The sequence below is a fragment of the Pan troglodytes genome, chromosome 1 (genome assembly GCF_028858775.2).
Source record: "Pan troglodytes isolate AG18354 chromosome 1, NHGRI_mPanTro3-v2.0_pri, whole genome shotgun sequence".
Classification (NCBI taxonomy): Eukaryota; Metazoa; Chordata; class Mammalia; order Primates; family Hominidae; genus Pan; species Pan troglodytes.
Window position 1 is genome coordinate 77,939,933 of NC_072398.2, and position 13,647 is coordinate 77,953,579.

A 13,647-nucleotide genomic window follows, 5' to 3' on the forward strand; every position below is an offset into this window, starting at 1 on the left:
TATAATGCACAAACACAGTCATCTGAACACAGGGAGTGGTAACATGACACACAGGACAAAGTAGTGTCATTGAGAAAGCAGAAAAATATTTTGCAGTTGAGACTAAAATTCATACACAAAATCTTTCATTTTTCTCTTGTCTTCACAAGTTTCACCAATCAGGCATCTTGTAGGTGCTTTCTAGACTAAATGGTACCTATTTAAAAAATTATTTTCTTACATATAAAACAAGTCATGTATGAAAATGTCTTCAATGAAAAAACTCAAACAATGCAAAAGTATGTAGAAACAAAAGTGCGGTTCCCACTCCTTCCTCCCATTTCCAGCCCCAGTCTAATCTTCAGAGAATACTACTGATGACAACTGGCTTTCAGACATTTCCTTCTGTGTAAAAATAACATTTGTATACACAGATACTAGACTTTACATAAATGAAGAAATATTGTTTACTTTGTTACTTGCTTTTTTCATTAAACAATATATTTTGAAAAGAGTTCCATGTCAGTATATATACGTTGATCTCCTATATTTTACTATATGTTATTTTATACTATTATAGATATTTGAATTGTTTCCAGGTTTTCATGATTATAAATGAGACTGCAATGATTTTCCTTGTTCATCCATCTTTGTGCTTTAATGCAAAAATATCCATATAACAGATTCCTAGAAATAATTATTCCTTTTTAAATATTCTATTAAGTTACGAAGACTCTAGTTTGGAATAAGTTCAGTGTTTTGCTTTGAGTTTTTGAGCAGGTAGCTGTGACTCCCGCATTTGAACCTCTTTCTATCTCACAGGGCTGGTGTTCGCCACTGTGAATGAATGGTGGCTGTACTGGGTAAATGCCAGAGGCAGTCATTTATCTGAAGGCTGCTCCAGAGGGTAATGAATGAATTTTGTGTCCAAAGAGGTGTTAAAGAGGAGGCTGGATATTGTAGAAAGAACACAAATATCAACCAAGGGTTGAATTAGGAGATCTTTAAACTCCCTCTGAACCCTGAGAATGGTGGCTGGAAGATGGCAATACATATTGTTTCCAGAGAAGGTAAGGAGAAGTGGAGGTTCTTCAGCTGAAATCTGCCCTTACTGAGTTTTCTCCAGCCCATCTAAGACTTACAAATCTCTTTTTAAAAGTTGTTGCTAAACATTAAAAATCCAGAAAATAAGAGATGGAAATATCAATACAAGGCTTCTCTAAAAAGTTTAGAAAATCTGGTTGTCCTGGGCCTGCAAATATTTTTGCAGAAGTAAAGGATGATTTCTCTATGTTTAATGTGCCAACAGAATGATTAATATGCAATCTGTCTGCTTTACTTACTTATTTTTTCAGTCTAGTCCCAAAAGTATCTGGATTTGGATGTCTCATATTGGCCAAAGCCTAATGGAGCTTAAGGATTTTCTTAATACATTAAGAAGGCAGGTATAGAACATGAGTCAGTTCTTAGCTTCGAAACTCATTTGATGATTAGTTGGGTGGGGTGGTGATGAATCTGTGATATATTAGTAAACCAAATACCTGAAGATTACATTGTCTTATTTCAGAGAGGAGAAATTAACAAATGTAGTCATAAAGGCTCTGGTTATACTTCTTTTATTATAATATAAGAAAAGGTAATCTGTGAAGCTATCTACACCTTATTAAATCTAAGGACAGGGCAGTTGAAGGCACCTAGATCACTGCAGTTCAATGTAAGATGTAAATTTTAAATATATGCATAGAAATTTCAGCTATCATTTCCTTGTGGCTTAAATTTCAGCTATCATTTCCCTGTGGCTTCATTTTTTAATCTAATTATTCATTTTGCCTTCAAGTACTTTTTACTAAAAAGCCATATTATGACACTGCATCCAGATATACCATTGTTAATTATCAAAGTATTATAATCATCAACGTAATGTATAAACCAGATTGTGGTTTATATCCTTAAAGAGATTGGTATATACAGAGCAAGGTGCCATGTCTAAGGGCCTGCCTTTTGATCTGTGTAGCTGCCCTTTTCCTCTCCTGCATTCCAAACCCCTGTCTCTTAAAAAAAAAAACCCTGTGTTCCTCCCACAAATTGAAGAGTGGAAATTTTGGGAAAGAATTCTGCCCACTCTTTTCCTTGCTAACACAGATGATAAAACTCACTCTTTCTCTGTCACATCTCGCTCTTGTTATGTTGGTATCTTTCTAAAAGTGGCAAGCAGCAGGACCCTTTTGCCAGTTACACAGTTTGTGTTGCTATAAAGAAATACCTGAGACTGGGTAATTTATAAAGAAAAGAGGTGTATTTTGGTTCATCATTCTGCAGACAGTACAAGAAGCATGGTGCCGACATCTGCTTCTGGTGAGGCCTCAAGATGCTTGCAATCATGGCAGAAGGTGAAGGGGGAGCAGGCATGTCACATGGTGTGAAAGGGAGCACGAGAATTGGAGCAAGAGAGAGGAGAGGAGGTGCCAGTCTCTTTTAAACAACTATAATAGCTCTCGTGAACTAACAGAGTGAGAACTCACTCATTACCCTGGGGAGGGCACTAAGCCATTTATGAGAGAATCACTTCCCACAAGGCCCCACTTCCAACACTGGGGATCACATTTCAACATGAGATTTGGAGGGGACACACATCCGAGTCATAGCACCTGGCTAATTTTTTAATTTTAATTTTTTTGTAGGACAAGGTTTTGCTATGTTGCTTAGGCTGGTCTCAAACTCCTGTGCTTAAGCAATCTTTGTGCCTGGGCCTCCTAAAATGCTGGGGTTCCAGGCATAAACTACTACTCTTAACCCTATTTTAAAAATATGCTAATTTATGCTAGGATTTTAGAGGCAAAGTAAAACATTAAAAATATGGTTTCTTCTGTGTCTGATGATGCAAAACATAGTAGTTTCTTAACTGTGAGATTTGCTATTGATCTGACTGAAAAGCTGATTGTCTTTGGGAATCAGCTGGTGAAAGGGTTTTATTTAGTTAGTTTATTAATGAGTTTGTCTGGTATAGTCCTTACACTAGATTCAATTACAGATTGTATATACACACAAACATAGATTTCACAGATGAGCAGGCTACCCAATCAGTAGAATGAGGTGCATGAATTAGCTTTGAGTTAGCATGCTCCCTCGCCTTTTGTCACTCCTTAATGGCTCTTTGTTCTCACTTTATTTTGCATAGTTGGTAAAGATGATGGGAAGGACCACACTTATGTCTACTTACTACACATGACCAAATACACAGAGGTTATAAGCAACATTCCATCAAATTTAATTTAGTGCAAATTAATATTATCCATATGATTGAATAAAATATCAAGAAGTCTGAATTACAAAAAAGTTTCTAGTTGGCTCAAATAAACTAAGTCTGAAGGGCTCAGCAGTCCATTTAGCCAACTTTCACCACAGTCTTTGTTGAGGAGAACATCCCTCTAGTAATAGATCTGAGGAGGGAATGAGACTCTCACACCCTGAAACATGTTCCAGAAAAGAGACCCCCACTCAAAATATTATTTTTCTTGTTCTTCCCAAGTGTCTTTCTCCAAGATTCCAGATTAGTCTTCATTGGTAGTCCCCAGATTGAACAGAGGACTCAGAAATATGTGCATAGGATATTTGGAAAATCAGCTTATAATTCTTACAGACTCTTTCTGTTACACAATCTAGCATCATACTAAACACAACACAACACTAGCATGTGTGTACACATACACACATGTACACAAGAATACTTTGGAGACGCATCTGGTTTGAACCAAATTTGATTACTAGGATAAATTATATGTATTCTAAAAACAAATTGAGATAGTTTGGTATACATTTTTCTTTTCAAGTCTGAACTTTTTCTACTATGTCTTATCCATCTCTCCAATTAGACAAATTGAGTTAGAATATTCATCCTGCTTTTATTAGATACAAATAATGTGGATGTCATAAGCATCAATGTACTTACTATATTCTTTCCTAAAGGAATATTAGAACTGTTCTTTTTTTTATTATACTTTAATTTTTAGGGTACATGTGCACATTGTGCAGGTTATGTGTCATGCTGGTGCGCTGCACCCACTAACTCGTCATCTAGCATTAGGTATATCTCCCCCCTCCCCCCACCCCACAACAGTCCCCAGAGTGTGATATTCCCCTTCCTGTGTCCATGTGATCTCATTGTTCAATTCCCACCTATGAGTGAGAATATGCTAGAACTGTTCTTAATTTTGATGAAGTCCAATTTACACAATTTTTAAAATGAATATTGTGCATTTAGTATTGTATCTAAGACATTTTTGCCTAACCCAAAGATTTTCTTTTTCATTTTCTGCTAGAAGTTTTAGGGTTTTAGTTCTATAATCCTCTTTCAGTTACTTTTTATATGTAGTACAAAGTATTGACTGAAGGTTTTTTTTTTTCCATATTGCATGATATCCAATGGTTCCCACATCATTTGTTGAAAAGACTCTCCTGTCTTTACTGAATTTTCACCTTTGTCCATATTGTGTGGTTCTATTTCCAGATATGCCATTCTTTTTTATTGACCTATTGTTTATCTTCACACCATAACATACTGACTTGATTACTGTAGCTTCATAAAATAAGAAATTTTGAAATCAGAAGTCAGGTAGTGTTAATGCTCCACATTTGTTTTTTCTTTTGAAATGGAGTTTGGCTCTTGTTGCCCAGACTGGAGTGCAATGGCACGATCTCGGCTCACTGCAACCTCCGCCTCAAGCAATTCTCCTGTCTCAGCCTCCTGAGTAGCTGGGATTACAGGCATACACCACCACGTCTGGCTAATTTTGTATTTTTAGTAGAGATGGGGTTTCTCCATGTTGGCCAGGCTGGTCTCGAACTCCCGACCTCAGGTGATCGGCTTGCCTCAGCCTCCCGAAATACTGGGATTACTGGCGTGAGCCTTCGTGCCCAGCCTTTTCAAAGTTATTTTTTAACAATTCTAGGTCCTTTAAATACCTTGTACATTTTAGAATCAGTTTTCAATTTCTATAAAAAAGCATGTTAGAGGGTTGATTAGTATTGCATTGAAATTATGGATCAACTTGAGGATAATTGACATCACCACAATATCGGTGGTTCAACCCAGGATATAGTATAACTCTCCATTTATTTAGACCTTTAATTACTCTCAACTATGTTTTTTAGCTTTCAGTGTATAGTTTTTACCTTTCTTATGCTGGCTTATCCTAAATATTTCATATTTTTGGATGTTATAAATAATAGTTTACAATTTTCTAATTTTCTACTGTTTACTGTTAGTATATAGAAATATAATTATTTGTTCTGTAATTTTTATGTAGATTTCAAAATAATTTCTGCATAGACAATCATATTGTCTAAGAATAAAGAAAGTTCTACTTCTCCCATTCCACTTTTGATATCTTTTATTCCTCTTTTTTTTTCCTTATTGCACTGGCTAGAAATCCCAGTAGGATGTTGACTAGAAGTGGTGAGAACCAAAGCCTTTATATTGTTCCTGATCTTAGAAATACAGCATTTAGTTTTTCACCATTGAGTATGATATTAGCTGTAGGTTTTTCATAGATGCCCTTTTTCATGTTGAGGAAGTTTCCTTTTATCACTTTGTTGAGAGTTTTCTTCAGGAATGGATGTTGGCTTTTGTCAGATGCTTTTTATGCATCTATTGAGATGATCCTATGGTTTTTCATTTTTAGTTTACAAATGTGGTGAATTACATTGACTATGAAACCAACATTGCTTTTCCAGAATAATTCTTGCATGGTTATGCTATTCATTTTATAAACTGTTTGATTATATTAACATTTGTTAAGAATTTTTGCATATATCTTCATGAAGGATATTGATCTATATTTTATTTTTTTAGAATGCATTTGTCTTGTTTAGATGTCAGGGCTACGATGAGCTGAGGATTATTCTGTCCTCTTTAATCTTCTGGAAAATTTTGCATATAATTGGTATATTGCTTTCTCAAATGTTTGACAGAATTAACCAGTGAAGACCTGGTTCTTGGCCTGTTTTTGTGGAAGAGTTTTTAAACTACAAATTCAAGTACTTTAATAGATTTAGGTCTATTCAGGTTATATGTTTCTTCTTGGGAGAGCTTTGGCAGTATGTATCTTTCAAGCAATGTGTTCATTTTATCTTTGTTGTTGTATTGGTATAAACTTATCTCTCTATGTTGATTTAATGTCAAGAACTTCAGTTAATATGAAAAATACATTGGTTGATATACTATAATGGACAAAATAAAATGCCTTTACATTTTGTTAAACTTTGTTCAGCCTGAAAATCTGTGCTCATGCTTATTCGACTTCCTGTCTTATCTTAAGCATCCCCAAATTTGCCAATTCAGCATGTGAAAAGCCTTTTAGAGAACAGATTCCCAACAGAGTGAGAGAGGCTGAGTATTTTCCATTTTACTTATACTTTAATTCAAATGGGCCAAGACGGATTTTCATATCTTCAGGAAAGGAGAGAGGAACTATGTTGTGATTGTGTGTGTGTATGTGTGTGTGTGTGTGTGTTGTATTGTGTGATTACACTTCTGTGCTGAATTTTGAGACCTCAAAGACTTTCTCATTAATAAAATGTAAGTGTAACAGCCAGAAGGAGTAATGGGAATGAGAGCATTTTAAGCAAATTGTAAAAGGGATGGGGTCGCTGAACTTCACTGACAACTCTTGTCCTGGTTGCCTTCACTGTCCGGTTCCACTGGGTCAGGATGGCATTTCTGGCCCCATCCCACTTCCCTGGTCCCATCAGTCGAAACTGGTATGGGCTGCAAGGGCCAAAGTACACCTCCAGGGCCAGGCGGGGATCTGTCAGGAAGAGCCATGGTATGTTAGGCTTGGCCCCTATGAAAGAGCCCAGCTCATCCATATATGTGATGTAATCTGTCTGCAAAGTCTGGCTTTGGCCAAACCTGAAGAAAGAAGAGAACATACTGGAATAAGTGTTACAGTTGCAAATAGGAGCATTAATTTCTTATTTTTTCTTTCAGAAAAATAACATTTTAGATAGCACCTCCATTTATGCCCTCCTTTTCCACAAAATTGAATTTATTGTTTTTTCTTTAGCTAAGTGAGCTGCTTTTCTCCTCCTTCCTAATCTCTATTTGAGTTTGATGTAATGTTGGACTTTTGCCTTTGACCATGTGGCCTGGAGTAAACTGACCCTCTGGTTTAAGGAGACTAATTAACTTAGTTTACTCATTAACACATAATTATTCTTTATAAGACATTGCTTAGAATCTGCCCCAATGTTAGACTTTCAGATTGGTTTGTTTAAAAGTGAGATCATGGATGGTTTTAATACTCCTGTAATCTAATAATATAAATTGTTTCATACTAAAGAAAACAAAAAATATTTTACTGCAAAATATATACTTCGTTGACAGATTTTGAGATGGCTCTTCAGAGGGCCTGCAGACAGAAACAGCCCTGAAAAGCTGCCTTTTGTGAAGGAGATTTTTATCTGTGGAGAAAATAAAAGGAAGTAAACAGAAGATGGAAACTAGGCTTTCTCGGAGGCCTCCCTTGCCCACTCTAGGAAAGATTAACTTGCAGGAGAGAGAGACTGAGAGTCAGGCACCGCTGAATGTCTGACAGAGAAACTTTCATCATAGGCTACTGACTCTTAAGAGTTGCTTTCTGTGAGGTTTCGTCTGCAGAACAGGACAGCCTTTGTTTGACATACTTTCCTCCCTTTAGTCTCCCATGTCCTGTGATGTTACCTCTGAAATCACCTTTAAAAAAATTATGACAGTGAAAAAAATGTGAAAAAAAATGTAATTACTCCATCTTTCTTCTAATCTCCAAGCTGCCGTTATTCATTCCTGAGCATAGGCCAAGCTAACTATGGGAGACATTTAGTTTACAGTTTAACTTTGAAACAAAGATGGTAACAGCCCTTTCCCAAAACAAACCCCCTCCTTGCTTGGAGATCAGACTGCTTTTATAGAACTAACAAATTAGCCACAAGATAAGAAATTAGGGCTCAGGAGTCATGCAGTCAGAAATCCCCAATTGCTCCTATGGATAACATCACCATTATAAAACCTACCATTGGTGCTCAAGATATTTTTCAGACCCTGCATTCTGATGGGCCAGCTGGCACTACCCAGACTGGTAAACTGGTTCATCTTGTCATGTGGTCTCCTCCCAGGAAGACCAGAAGACAAGATTTGACTCCCTATGGTTTCATCCCTGACCCAACCAATCAGCATTCCCCATTCCCTAGCCCCTGACTACCAAACTATCCTTAAAAAAATCTAGCCTCTGAATTTTCATGGAGGCTGATTTGAGTAGTAATAAACTCCTGCCCTTCCGTTTAGCTGGCCAGACCCCAAAAGAGGGTTCTTGGACCTCTCACAAGAAAGAATTCAGGGCCAGTCCATAAAGTGAAAGCAAGTTTATTAAGAAAGTAAAGGAATAAAAGAATGGCTACTTCATAGGCAGAGCAGTGGCATGGGCTGCTCAACTGAGTATACTTATAGTTACTTCTTGATTACATGTTAAACAAGGGGTGGATTATTCATAAGTTTTCCAGGAAAGAAATGGGCAGTTCCCAGAACTGAGGGTTCCTCCCCTTTTTAGACTATATAGGGTAACTTCCTGATATTGCCATGGCATTTGTAAACTATCACAGTGCTGGTGGGAGTGTCTTCTAGCATGCTAATTCATTATAATCAGCATATAATGAGTAGTGAGGACAACCAGAGGTCACTTTTTTCATCATCTTGGTTTTGGTGGGTTTTGGCCAGCTTCGTTACTGAATCCTGTTTTATCAGCCAGGTCTTTGTGACCTGAATCTTGTGCTGGCCTCTTTTCTCATCCTGTGACTAAGAATGCCTAACCTCCTGGGAATGCAGCCTAGTGGGTCTCAGCCTCATTTTACCCAGCCCCTATTCAAGATGGAGTCACTCTGGTTCAAATGCCTCTGACAGCTGTGTGTTTATTAAACTCTCTCTATTGGAAAAACCTGCTGTTCTCAGGGCATCAGCTTTTCTGGGCAGTGAGCAAGATGAATCTGTTGGGTGATTACACCTCCCCCAAAGCCCAGAGAAACTGGGTCTAAGCTGCTGTTCTTTGGACTTATTAATTTCCTCTGAAAAATCATTTACTTTTACACTTCCATCTCCCCTAACCCTAGTGAAGAGAATATTTAAACATGAATGATCTGGCCCTCCTTTGAGTTCATGTTTTGTAAGGCTCTCATGCACACATGTGCACATAATAAATCTGTTACATTTTCTCTTGTTAACCTGTCTTTTGTTATAGGGGTGTTGGCCTTTACCTTTTATGACAGAGAGTAAAGAGATCACCTCCTTTCCGCCTCTATAGTTCTTTTAGTTGGAATGTGGAGTAATTTGCTTTTTGAAACTCTGAAGAGCAGCTTATCATTTAAGCAATAAGATGAACATTTTAACCTATTTCCTCATTTTTATTTCTACTGGGCTCTAAAGGAAAGGGTATCAAGCTGCATGAATTGTTAGCACATAAAAGTGCCCAACTCTGAAAGTTGTTCTTGAACTGGATGAAGTTGTGCAGGGGAGGTTTTGTTGAATCTGAGGGTTCCATTTCTTTTCTTCTCTAGGCCCTGAATGGGTGACTACATTGTGGCATTCAATGTGAGAGAAGAAAAATAGCTCAGAGTAGTCTGCGCTATGTGAGGTATGCAAAATTTATCAAGCTCAGAGAGCCACGTGTATTGGACTTGTCATGCTGCCCTCTACCAATGCCTGGGGGCAATTGTTAAAAGGCATTTTTATTCCTGACTAGCTATCTCACTCATCATCTTCATATTCCTAGAATTTGTGATACGAAGAACAGTATATAGCCAATCAATAGCTTATATAATTTTAATGTAAGTTCTTGGTAAACAACTTAGAAGTTGACTCTTTTGTATTTCCTTTAAAAAACCTACTTGTAACTGCTGCCAACGGAGTGTATATTCAGGACAATTTGACTCTGTGCTCCCGAGTTGCAGTCCTCAAACTTGGCCCAAATCAATTCTCTTTTTATATTAAATTTGCCTCAGTGTTTTCCTTTAGGTTGACATATCAATGCCATGTTAAATGTTTGAAAAAGTAAAGAAACTTCCTATATCAGTTGACTTTGGAAGAACTCAGGGGTTAGGGGCATTGAGCCCTCTTGCAGTCAAAAATCCATGTATAACTTTGGACTCCCCACATACTTAACTCTTAATAACCTGTTGACTGGAAGCCTTACCAATAATGCAAACAGTTGATTAACACATATTTTATATGTCATACGTATTAAATACTATTTTACAATAAAGTAATATGGAGAAAAGAAAATGTTATTAAGAAAATTATGAGGAAGAAAAAATATGTTTACTATTCATTAAATGGAAGTGGTTTATCATAAATGTCTTCATCGTCATCAACTTTATGTTGAGTAGGCTGAGGAGGAGGAGGAGAAACAGAAGGGGTTGGTCTTGCTGTTTCAGGGGTGGCAGAAGCAGAAGAGATGGAGGAGATAGAATTGGGGGCAGGAGAGGCAGGCCCATTGGTGTAATTATGGAAATACATTGTAATTTCTGTCTGACTTTTGCTTTTTTATTTCTCTAAAAATTTTCTATATAGTAGTAATCCTTCTCTATCATTTGCTTTAGTTTCAGTACCTGTATCATATAAGGGTCCATGTTATATAAAATAAGTCAAAAGAAGTCTTAAATAACTGGAAACTGTCTGCCAGATTATCTAATGTCAATTTATTTCTGGCATGGCTTGTTCTATGTCTTCGTTCTCATATGGCACTGCTTTGGAAGGACTCATCTCCATCAAGTCATCTTTTAGTTCCTCTAGTGTGGAATTAAAAGTGTCTATTAGTGGTGTCTATTAGCTGTTGAATTTCTCCATGATCCATATCTTGAAACCCTTCACCCTCGCCTTTTTATTTTGCCATATCCATAATCTTTTTCGTGATTTCTGTGACTGGTCTGCTGTAAATCCTCTGAAGTCATATATAACATCTGGACATAGTTTTCTCCAGGAGAGATATGTTGTTTTAGGATTGATGGCTTTCATGGCTTTTTCTATAACAATTAGGGCATCTTCAATGGTATAATCCTTCCAGACTTTCATGATGTTCTCTCTGTTGGGTTATCTTCCACAGCATTGACTATCTTTTCCATAGAGTATGGTATGTGATGAGCCTTAAAGGTCCTTATGACTCCCTGATATAAAGGCTGAATTAGAATGTTGTGTTTGGGGGAAATTAGACTACTTCGATGCCTTCCATGTTGAACTCATGGGGTTCTGGGTGGTCAGGGGCATTGTCTATATCAAAAAAACTTTAAAAGGCAGTCTCTTATTGGCAAGAACTTTCTGACTTCAGGGACAAAGCATTGACAGAGCTAATCCAGAAAAAGGGTCTTGTATAACCAAAAGATAGGAAGCTGATATTCATCTTTTCCCTTTGAGGCTTGAGGGGGCAGCTTCATAGATAGGGGCCATCCTGATCATAAATCTGACTGCATTTGCACAAAACAGTAGTTAGCTTATTCTTTCCTGCCTAATCTTGGTGCTCACTTCTGCTCCTTATTAATGGCCTTTGTGGCTTTTTTTTTGTTTTCCAGAATAGGGCACTTCTGTCTGCGTTAAAAATCTGTTCAGGCAGAAATCCTTCCTCCTCAATGATTTTCATAATGACATCTGGGAATTCATCTCCTTCTTCTTGGTTGGCAGCATGCATGTCTCCTGTTATCTTGACATTTTTTAAGCCAAACTCTTTCTGATATAATCAAATCATCCTTTGCTGGCATTAACTTTTCCAGCTCTAGATCCTTCACCTTCCTTTTGCTTTGTCATATAATAACTTCACTTTTTCTCAAATTATATTAGAGTCTATATGTATACTTTCTTATAGCAATCCTGCACCCACATAAAAAGCTGCATTTTCAATCCAAAATAAAAAGATATTTTACAAAAAGTGCAAGATTTCATGCCTGCTGGCATAGTTGCACTGGATTCATTTATCTTGAAATAGTGGGCAACTATAGCTGCAGACCTCAATGTATAGTATATATTAAGCAACTCAGTTTTTTTATTATAATGTCGTAACTTTTCTTTGCTTCTTGGGAGCACTTCCAACATCATTAATGACACTTCATATGGAGCCCATGGTGTTATTAAAGGCTTAAGGTAGTGCACTAAACATGATAAAAATATGTGAGAACCTTGAGAGTTCACTTTTTACTGTGATGCAGAATTTACTGGAGATATGAACTGCTCAGGTGAAAATGACTAATGTCACAGAGCATTTTAAGTAGATACTCAAAACACTTGAGCTCACTGCAATACCAACAAGAGGTGACTGCAAAATTATTATACTAGTACATTATGTGCTACATTTTATGCAGTTATGACAATATTGCATCTTTATGTTTGTTTACATTTCTCTTGACTATGAATGGTGCCATGTATAGTCTGTAAGAGTTTGTATGTATGCATTTAGTTTTGATAAATTTTAATTTTTTAATAATAGATTTGTGTATATTTTATGGTAGTAAATGATAAAATAGACTAGTATCTAAAAATATTTTAAACATGGCATCTTTTTCTTAATTTTTTTCAATATTTCTAGGCTACACAATTCATCTTTGAGGTTTTGTTTTTTTTTTTTTTTTGAGACGGAGTCTCACTCTGTTGCCCAGACTGGAGTGCAGTGGCACAATCTGGGCTCACTGCAAGCTCCGCTTCCTGGGTTCATGCCATTCTCTTGCCTCAGCGTCCCGAGTAGCTGGGACTACAGGCGCCTGCCACCACGCCCGGCTAATTTTGGTGTATTTTTAGTAGAGACGGGGTTTCACCATGTTAGCCAGTATGGTCTCGATCTCCTGACCTCATGATCCACGCACCTCGGCCTCTCAAAGTGCTGGGATTACAGGCGTGAGCCACTGTGCCTGGCCTTGAGTTTTTTAAATTGCTGCAAATCTCCAAAAAATTGCATTTTTTTTTTTTTTTTTTTTTTTTTTTTGTGAGATGGAGTCTCACTCTGTCACCTAGGCTAGAGTGCGGTGGTACGATCTCGGCTCGCTGCAACCTCCACCTCCCTGATTCAAGCAATTCCCCTGCCTCAGCTTCCCGAGTAGCTGGGATTACAGGTGCACACCACCACGCCCAACTAATTTTTTTGTATTTTTAGTAGAGACAGGGTTTTACCATGTTGGCCAGACTGGTCTCGAACTCCTGACCTCAGGTAATCCACCCGCCTCAGCCCCACAAAGTGCTGGGATTACAGGCGTGAGCTGCCGTGCCCAGTCTGCATTATGTTAATTGAAAAAAATCCACGTATAAGTGGACTCAAATAATTCAAACCTGTGTTGTTCAAAGGTCAACTGTAGTCATTTATAGAGTTGTTTCTTAACCTCAGCACTATTGACATTTTGAGCCAGATAATTATTTGTTTTGATGGACTGTGCTCTGCATTGTTGGATGGTTAGCAGAATCCCTGTTCTCTACCCATAAGATGCTGGTAGCATGCCCTCTCCACTCACAATGACCAAAAGTGTCTCCAGATTTTGCCATATGTCCCCTGGAGGGCAAAATTATCCCTGATAGAAAACCTCTATTCTTGAGTTACACAAAAGAAGTGTGATGACTGTTTACTATCTAAACATTTTTTGATTATTGCAAGTGTTCAGAAAATGTAAACT

The 13,647-nt window shown here is 37.4% G+C and overlaps 1 protein-coding gene and 1 long non-coding RNA gene across 3 annotated transcripts in view; one reads left to right on the plus strand and one right to left on the minus strand.

Annotated features, from left to right (window-relative positions):
* Positions 1-13,647, plus strand: part of LOC112206015 (uncharacterized) — a 133,763-nt gene that overhangs the window by 84,646 nt on the left and 35,470 nt on the right. The gene's annotated exons all lie outside the window — the stretch shown is intronic.
* The window catches only part of LOC469579 (putative dimethylaniline monooxygenase [N-oxide-forming] 6), a 42,835-nt gene continuing 35,570 nt past the window's right edge, over positions 6,383-13,647 (minus strand). The window contains exon 9 of the mRNA XM_524962.7: positions 6,383-6,889. Within this exon, the coding sequence (XP_524962.3) occupies positions 6,547-6,889 (343 nt within the window). The 3' untranslated portion in view covers positions 6,383-6,546. The remainder of the gene's footprint in view (positions 6,890-13,647) is intronic.